Source organism: Kryptolebias marmoratus, linkage group LG2 (genome assembly GCF_001649575.2).
Source record: "Kryptolebias marmoratus isolate JLee-2015 linkage group LG2, ASM164957v2, whole genome shotgun sequence".
NCBI classification, from domain to species: domain Eukaryota; kingdom Metazoa; phylum Chordata; class Actinopteri; order Cyprinodontiformes; family Rivulidae; genus Kryptolebias; species Kryptolebias marmoratus.
Window position 1 is genome coordinate 2,423,762 of NC_051431.1, and position 8,318 is coordinate 2,432,079.

Sequence of the window (8,318 nt, forward strand, 5' to 3'; positions counted from 1 at the left end):
GTGTGTGTGTGTGTGTGTGGACGCTCTGATGGTGTGTGTGTGTGGACGCTCTGACGGCGTGTGTGTGTGTCTCTTCAGGACGTCTGGTTTGATGTCTCCGTCAGTCCCGTACTCATGGCCGAGCGGACGCGTCAGTCTCGTCTGCGGGCTCCTCCTCCTGGCCTCCTCGCCGCTCCTCACCTCAGGTACGGTCTCTTTACTCGCCATCTTATTTATTCATGACATCATCACCCGCCGCTGTCTGTCTGTTAGCAAAATATCTCACGAAGCAGCGGACGGGTTTTAAAGCACAGATTCAAAATGGCCGCTGATGCAAACAAGGCTGAGCTCAGATCTGGTGTGGTGGTCGCTGAGGGTCGTCTCCATCAGACGCTCTGAGCTCTGACTGGAGCCGTTAAAGGTGGCTGTAGAGGTCCGGGTGCGACCTTTGACCCCGACCTTCACCCGCCTCAGGCGTGACATCAGAACCGTCGGCCATCTTGAGATCGATTTACAGCTGGTTCGATCAGTCCTTGATTTGTGGGCTCAGTCTAAAGGTCAGGTGGCTGTGGCGGCCATTTTGAACTGAGTATTTTGCTAACAGACAAGCTTCTGCAGTGTTGTAGTTCTCACAGCTACTACCACACCGATGACAGTTAGCCGTGGCAGCCATCTTGAGCTCGGCGTGTTTCCGTCTCTCTGCAGGCAGACTCACTAACTGTTCCCACCCTCTGGTTCCGGAGCACGGCTGGTTCCGCTGCGACTCGTCTCCCTGCCGCGGCTTTCCTCACAAGAGCTCGGTCCGGTTCTTCTGCGAGCCCGGGTACCACATCAGGAACAAGATGGCGCTGGTGAACAGGGCCACCTGCCGGCACGGGAAGTGGGTCCCGCCCATCCCGGTCTGCGTCAAAGGTACGAAGTCGGGATACGATGGTTTTATGTTCCGGGCTCCTTAGTTTGGACTCACTTCCTGTTGGTGTTTCTGCAAACCCTAAACTCTGAGAGGCGGCGCCGGCGTTAAAAATGGCAGCACAGATTTAACCTCGAACATTCGGACCCGAGTCACTAAAGCGGGACTCTGTTTGCTGCTTTAATCATTAAAGTCTGCAGCTTCCTGCAGCTTTGACCTATTTACCAGATCCGCTCCGACGCTCTCCGAGCCGCGGCGCAGGAACCAGAAGCTTCTTCCCACTTCCTCTGCCATCACTGCTGCAACAGGAAGTCAGAGCGCAGAAAGAGGAAGTGGGCAACGCCGCCGTAATAACCAGCAGAGATATTTCCTCCGAGCTGTCTGAGCCGCTGGAAACCGACCCGACAGAACCCTAACCCGGGTCTGGATCAGGATCTGATCTGGTTTCTGTTTTTGTTAGAATATAAACTCCTGCATGAATGGATCAACTAATGTTTGAATTTGAGCTTTTTGCTGCCCTAAATGGACCCAAACATTTTATTTTATAATAAAATAAAGAGAATAAGACAGATGCTGAAACCACAGTTTGTTTCCCCCCCCCCCATCAGACCCCCCCAACATGAAGTCCAGCAGCGACGACTCGATGCCCAGCATGGCCACCACCGCGGTGGGCGTGTCCATCTTCCTGCTCACCACCACCGCCTGCCTGGTCATCAAGTCCCGCCTCTACCCCTGTCAGTCACACGGGTAAGAACCGGTTAATCCTCAGATCTGGACCCGGATCTTCAGTTCTTCCCTCAGATTAACGGCGTCCATCTTGTCCTCCCAGCAGCCGCCGCTCCTCGGACCAGCTGGACCTGATGGTGGACGGACTTCCTGTCTCCCTGCCGTCCTACGAGGAGGCGGTGTACGGCAGCTGGGGGCAGAGGATCCCCCCTTGCTCCACCCCCAGACCCACGCAGCTCCTCCTGGCCCGGGAGAACCCGAGCAGCCAGCCAGACGGCAGCCTGCGCCCCCTCCTGTCCGGGTCGGGTCAGAGCCCCGAGAACCCGCCTCCGCCGTACGAGGAGGTGCAGTCGTCCCGCCCCAGGGACAGGCTGGGGGACATGTCCGTCTCAGACGATAAGGACACCTGAGTCCGCAGCAGAACCGACTCCTGTACTGTCCGCACTTTTCCTGCTTCCTCAGCATCAGGACCAATCAGAGGCCAGCTGAGAGGACCGCCGCGCTCTGATTGGCTCACAGGGACGTCCCGCTGAGGACCGAAGTGCTTTTTTTATTTTTTGTGAATGAATGTACGTGACGCGGGACGGGCGGAGTTTGCACGGACACGTCTCCGCCGTTCTCGCTCCGACTTAATTTATTGTCCGAATGTCTCCGGCGCCGCCCCGGAGACGTTTGTCCGTCCCTCCCCTCCGTGACGGGGCTCGTCGAGGCTTCGCGTCGCTACAGAGACCTGCCTGTTTCCATGGTGACCGGCCTCCCGTGGAAGGAAACTGTACAGAAAACACATTTAGACGTTTCTGTTTGTGATTTGATTTAACGGCAGTAAATCAGTGGAGACTAAAGGAAACGATCGTCCACGAAGTGCTCAAACCTCCTCCTCCTCCTCTGGTTCCTGCAGAGATGCCTTCACTGACCTTGAATGTATTTAATAATAAATTTTATGGCCACAAATTGTAACTAATATATGAGCTGTAGTATTTACAGATGATTATTTGTATCGTTCTAAGATGAATAAATGAATGTTTCTGTGTTTTTACGCCGCCGCGCTGTTTGAGTTTATTCTGTAAAAGTTTCAGCTCTGAAGACCCAAACTTGATGCTTTACGACCCATAAAGGGGACCCGACCCCGGGTTTGGGAACCACTGCTGTGAAGGATGTTTACTCTGTCGGCCATCTTGAATTAGGGCGACTCCAGAAGTTAATCAACACAATCCACCCAGGGGCTCAGGAGATATTTTACTAACAGAGTTGACTCACATTTCTCAGGTTTTCTGTGAATTTATTTTTCTTCTATTTCTTAAAAATGTGAGTTTTTAAAATGATGTTTATTTAATTAAAGTCAAACTTTTCTCTAAAATCAGGCAGAAAGACAGAAAATGAGTTTAAAAACTGTCGATCGAAACCGTTTTAAAAGATGACAGGAAAGTCTGGCTGCATGTGTGTGTGTGTGTGTGTGTGTTTCAGTTAAGGAGGCTCACCTGAGCTCGTTGGCGTCACACCTGCTGCTTCAGCTCAGAGAAGCAGAAACAGTTTTTAGGTTTTAGCTTCAAACAAAAAGCTGAAAATCTGAGGATCGAACGTCCTGCAGCTGGGAGAGGTCAGTCCACACACACACAGATGGACACCACATCTGACACGCACACAGACAAACACACAGACAGTCAAACACACACCATCCAACCAACCAACCAACAAACAGACACAGACACACACATGACACACACCACCCAACAGACACACACGACACACAGACCCACGCACACAAACACTCCGACACACAGCTGATACACACACACACCAACAGACACACACATGACACACCTGACACCCCGACAAACAAACACAAACAGAGACAGATACACACCTGACACACGCACACCAACTAACCAACAAACAGACACACACAGGTTTGATAAATCTGCTAAGGTCTGATTTGATGGCAGGAAGTCTGACAGAAAATGTCTTAAAATCAGTTTTTATTTTAACTTTAATGAAAGTTTCGTTTCTGTTTGAAAACAATCAGTTTTAATAAAATATGAATCCTAAATATCCGCTCAGTTCGAATAACTTCTGCTTTTAGCAGATAAATTAAAAAGATGTTCCTGTTTTCTGTCAGATTTAATTCTGTTGAAACTGTTTTTATTATCAACACCTCAGCTAAAAAACTTTTTATAAAACATTTTATAAACTGTTTCAAATTGTGACAGACTTTAACAAACATTCGGCCACTTTCAGCTCAGCTGTTTTTAGCTTCAGCCGCCATTTTGCTTCTTTTTAAGCAAAGAAATAAAAAGTTTAGTTTATTTGACAAAAAGCAGCTTAAAGAACAAACTTCTCAGGAGAATCTGTTTAATTTATATTTATCTTCAGATTTAGACTAAAACTGAGAAGTTAACTTTGTTTGTTTGTTTGTTTGTTTACTCAGACAACAATGAAGTGATTTTGATGAAATGTTGAGTTCGTCACGAAGAAGAAATGATTAAATTTAGTTTTTTTAAATGACCTTAAGGCTCAGGAGGAGGTTTGTGCTCTGATGGTAATGACATCACGGTAATGACATCACTGATGACATCACAGGATGATGATGATGATGATGATGATGATGGGTGGAGGTCGGAGCTCGTAGTTTGTTGCTCTTGTTGTTCTGTCAGAAGGTTCTCCTCCTCGGTCGGGAACCTCGGCAGGTTTTAAAGTTTCACCAGAACCAGAACCAGTCGAGTCGTAACGTTTGGATCGACCTCCTGACCCCTGACCTCTAACCTCCTGAGCTCTAACCTCCTGACCCCTGACCTCTAACCTCCTGACCCCTGACCTCCTGACCTCTAACCTCCTGACCCCTGACCTCTAACCTCCTGACCTCTAACCTCCTGACCCCTGACCTCTAACCTCCTGACCTCTGACCTCCTGACCTCTAACCTCCTGTTTGTTTGTCTGTTAGCAAAATATCTCCTGACCCACCGGGCAGATCAGGAAACATAAAAATGGCTCCGACAGCAGAGCTGAATTTCAGCGTGTTGGTAGCTGAAACAGCAGCCGAACATTCAGCTACAGTCTGGGTGGTAGTAGCTGAGAGTCGTCCTGACGAATCAGACGAGACGAGTTCAGCGTCAAACTCTGGCAGGAAGGGCGGCGGGCGACATGCATTCCTCCAGTGACTGGGAGACATCTTTATTTTATTTATTTGTTTCTGAAAGATTCAGGAAGAGAAAAGTTTCAGCTCAGAACGAACGGATGAAGCAACAAGTTTCATCAGAAACGTCTTCCTGAAGGTTTTCATCCATCCATCTATCCATTCATTCATTCATTCATTCATTCATTCATCCATTCATTCATCCATCTTTCTGCTCTAACGTCAGGCAACGTCACCTCCTGGAAGTTGACCCAGTTGCTCAACTTTTGAACCACAGAAGTTGCCAGAAGAGACGAAATGTTCTGAGGAGTTCCCCCTCGTTGTGCAAACAGGGCGAGTTCTGGTTGAGTCATCATCATCATCATCATCATCATCATCCTCCTCCTCCTCCCTGCTGCTGTGAACACATGAATATGAACACATGAATATGAACACATGCAGGCAGATTGATTCAGTTCACAGACGGTCGAGGAGTTTAAATAAATAAATATGATAAAGAACTTTATTTATTGTCAGAGAGAAACTGCCATCAGTCCTGTTTGTTTGTTTGTTTGTTTGTGGGGGTCTGAGGGCAACAAGCAGTGAATATAACCCGTCAGTAAATGTTTTCTCTCCAACCAGAGAAGAAATTTTAATGAAACTTTCAGGACGTTTGGAGTCAACCTGATCCAAGATGGCCGCCACAGTCAGTTTTACAGACACTGACCTGAAGCTGAGAGTCCTCCTCAGTTTGTTGCCTATCGCCCGCCTGAGGACTCTCAGCTACTACCACACCAAGCTGTGACACTGACTGTGGCGGCCATCTTGGATCAGTTTCATCCAGGGATTTCTGGAGATAAATTTAGTTTTAAAGTTTATCTATTAAATCTCTGGTGATTAATAATAAAAATGAGGAGAAACTGTCTGATTATTAATCTAAAATAAATCCTTTGAATTTATTTTTAAAACTTAAATAATTTTTTTTTTTTTTTCTTTCAGTGTCGACAAAAAGACTGAAGTCAGAAACCAGAATTCGGCTCATCTGTGGTGAAAAAACGACTCCGAAAAGGTAAAAATAATGTTTATTTTGTTTTTAACATATTTAAAATAATTCATGTGTTCATAACTCTAAAGACGACTCTCAGCTACTTCAGCTCAGTGTCTGCATAATAACTTAATTTAATCCTTTTTTTAATGATTAAATATTCCATCATTTTAGCTGTTTATCAAACACAGAAAGTTCAGCTGCTGAATACTTTTAATTTAAAATAATCTGAGTGTTAATTTTAAATACTTTTACCCTGAAGCTCTTTATTACATAAAGAAATAAAAACAATATATTTAATAATTTAAACAGAAAAAGTTGAGTTTTCCAAGTTTATTTAGTCCAAGAGTACATACAGGAGAAACAGTAAAGATCCAATAAACAACAGTATTTAATCGTCTTCAGAGAAAATAAACATTTAAAGGACGGTAACAGTTTATTTATTTTAATTTCCACTGCATGATGAGAAGGCACAGAGCTCTGAGCGTGACGGAAAACAACAACCCGGCAGTTTTTCTTCGGAATTTGGTTTGTTTGTGTAAAAAATAAAATATGAACAACGCTTCACATCATTTCATTAAAACATCAGATTTCAGTTCATCAGTCTGAGGTATAATTTGTTACAAGTCAGAAAGAAAAACAGATAAAATATTAGTGTTTAATCACATTTTTATTCTGCCGACTCGTCTGTTTTCAGCTGATAACAGCTTCAGTATCTCAGGTTAGTCGATTATATTTAATTTAGTCTAAAATCTGAAGAAACGCTTCGGTCGGCGTGACCAATCCAAGCTCCTGATTGAGGGAGTGTTAGTTAAGCCCCGCCCACCCGGGGGGTCAAAGCAGAGCGAGCGGCAGACTGATTTCTGAGCAAAACGTGTTAAAAAGTGTAGAAACGCCGCTGAGGTCGGCGGGTCGGTGTTTTGATTTAGCTGCACTGAGAAACGTGTCCGGATTGGTCTCGCTGTTTTTCCAGCTTCCAGGGGAAATGAGACGGTTAGCACCACCTGCCGTTTCCACGGAAACGGGCAGATTTCTCACATTAACACCTCCGAGGAGCCACGGGTGACGGGGGACATCTTGTGCGTACAGGTTTGTGGCTTGTTTCGTTGAAGAGTGTGCGTTTAAGTCGCTGCGGACGGGTCAGCGCCGGGAGGCGGGCCTCCAGCCAGCGGCGGCGCTGCCTCAGGTCAAAGGTGAGAGGGGCAGTGAGAGGTCGGCGGTGCGAGGAGCGAACATGTTCCTCATCAGAGCTGCGGGAAACAAAAACAGGAGAGGAGAGAGGGGGGGTTAATCATTTCAGGAAGTGATGCCATCGCCCGCCGCGGCGCCGCCTCCTCGCTAATTTCTGCGTGTTTTTTAGGCGGCGCAGGTCGTTGGGCCGCTGGCAGCTGTCTCCATGTTACTGTCAGAGGAGACACCCTCGTCCAGGAGACAAAACCGTCCAGCGGTGTCTAGAGACGGGTCGGACGCGCTTGGAGACGGGCTGGACGTGTGAGGAGACGAGACTAGACACGTCTGGACGCGTGTCGGAGGCGTGAGGACACGGGTTTGACGCGTCTGGAGACGGGTCGGTCGCGACTCGAGGCTTAAGGAGGCGGGTTGACCTCGTCAGAAGGCGGGTCAGACACGTCTGGACGCGGGTCGGAGGCGGGTTTAACGCGTTGCTGCAGCTCAGATTTCACTCGTTCAGGACTCTCAGCTACTACCACACCAAGCATAAGCTCTGTGGCGGCCATCTTGACTTCATAGGTTAATATTCTGGTGATATTTTGCCGACAGACAGAAAACGACTCGTTCAGTCAGCCGGTGACAACCACAGGAAGTGGTAGACGGGTTCTTCGTTAAATAATTGCTTTGAAAAGATTTAACGGCAGAGATTCTGAAAAGAACTTTATTTATTTAATTCATGTTTGTTTAGAAAAGAATATTTTAGTTTGAGCTGAAACATGGATTTAAAATGACTTTAATAATCAGCTCTTCTTGTCTGTTAGCAAAATATTTCATGAGCTGCTGGACGGGTTTTAATCAAACTCAGAAAGAGATCGTTGGATGTTCAAGATGGCCGACGCAGCAAATACAGAAATGGCTGCTGGTCAGAGTGTGGTAGTAGCTGAGACTCGCCGAGGCCCGGGCCGAACGGTCGCCTGATTGGTCAGGGGTTGCTGTGGGCGTGGCTAAGAGCTTTAATGGAGCCATTTTGTTTCTTCTGAGAAGCAGCTGAAACTACGACCGTTCAGGTAAACTCAGAAATGCCTCGTTAAACGGCGTGTTCGGCCTCAGTCGGTTTAATAAACACGTCCGGTCGCGGCGAGGACAGGAGAGCGCCGTTTTTACCTGCGGTGTTGCAGAGTCCCTGAACGCCTCCCAGCACCGGGTCTCTGTCTGTGAGCAGCCGGCTGCGCGGCTCTGAGCCCGGGTCCAGAACCGGATCAAGAACCAGGTCTGACTGGTCCGCTTCCTCCAGGGAGTCCTGCGAGTCGATTATCAGACGGGTCAGACAGGTCAGACAGGAGACGGGTCAGACGGGTCAGACAGGAGACGGGTCAGAC

The 8,318-nt window shown here is 47.5% G+C and overlaps 2 protein-coding genes and 1 long non-coding RNA gene across 4 annotated transcripts in view; 2 read left to right on the forward strand and 1 right to left on the reverse strand.

Moving 5' to 3' along the window:
- The window catches only part of zgc:152863 (uncharacterized protein LOC562658 homolog), a 7,599-nt gene extending 4,948 nt beyond the window's left edge, over positions 1 to 2,651 (forward strand). The window contains exons 2-5 of one of the 2 annotated variants that reach the window (XM_017440683.3): positions 79 to 185; positions 685 to 891; positions 1,498 to 1,636; positions 1,719 to 2,651. In XM_017440683.3, coding sequence (XP_017296172.1) covers positions 92 to 185; positions 685 to 891; positions 1,498 to 1,636; positions 1,719 to 2,025 — 747 coding nt within the window. In that variant the 5' untranslated portion in view covers positions 79 to 91 and the 3' untranslated portion in view covers positions 2,026 to 2,651. The remainder of the gene's footprint in view (positions 1 to 78; positions 186 to 684; positions 892 to 1,497; positions 1,637 to 1,718) is intronic. The other variant, XM_017440684.3, reaches the window with a different exon arrangement.
- Positions 2,652 to 6,087: 3,436 nt separating this feature from the next.
- The window catches only part of hif1al (hypoxia inducible factor 1 subunit alpha, like), a 15,084-nt gene continuing 12,853 nt past the window's right edge, over positions 6,088 to 8,318 (reverse strand). Inside the window, exons 14-15 of the mRNA XM_017440689.3 lie at positions 8,104 to 8,239; positions 6,088 to 7,019 (exon numbers count right to left, since the gene is read on the reverse strand). Of these exons, the coding sequence (XP_017296178.1) occupies positions 6,952 to 7,019; positions 8,104 to 8,239 (204 nt within the window). The 3' untranslated portion in view covers positions 6,088 to 6,951. The remainder of the gene's footprint in view (positions 7,020 to 8,103; positions 8,240 to 8,318) is intronic.
- The window catches only part of LOC119617960, a 3,244-nt gene continuing 3,105 nt past the window's right edge, over positions 8,180 to 8,318 (forward strand). Inside the window, exon 1 of the long non-coding RNA XR_005234457.1 lies at positions 8,180 to 8,311. This is a non-coding gene — a long non-coding RNA (uncharacterized LOC119617960). The remainder of the gene's footprint in view (positions 8,312 to 8,318) is intronic.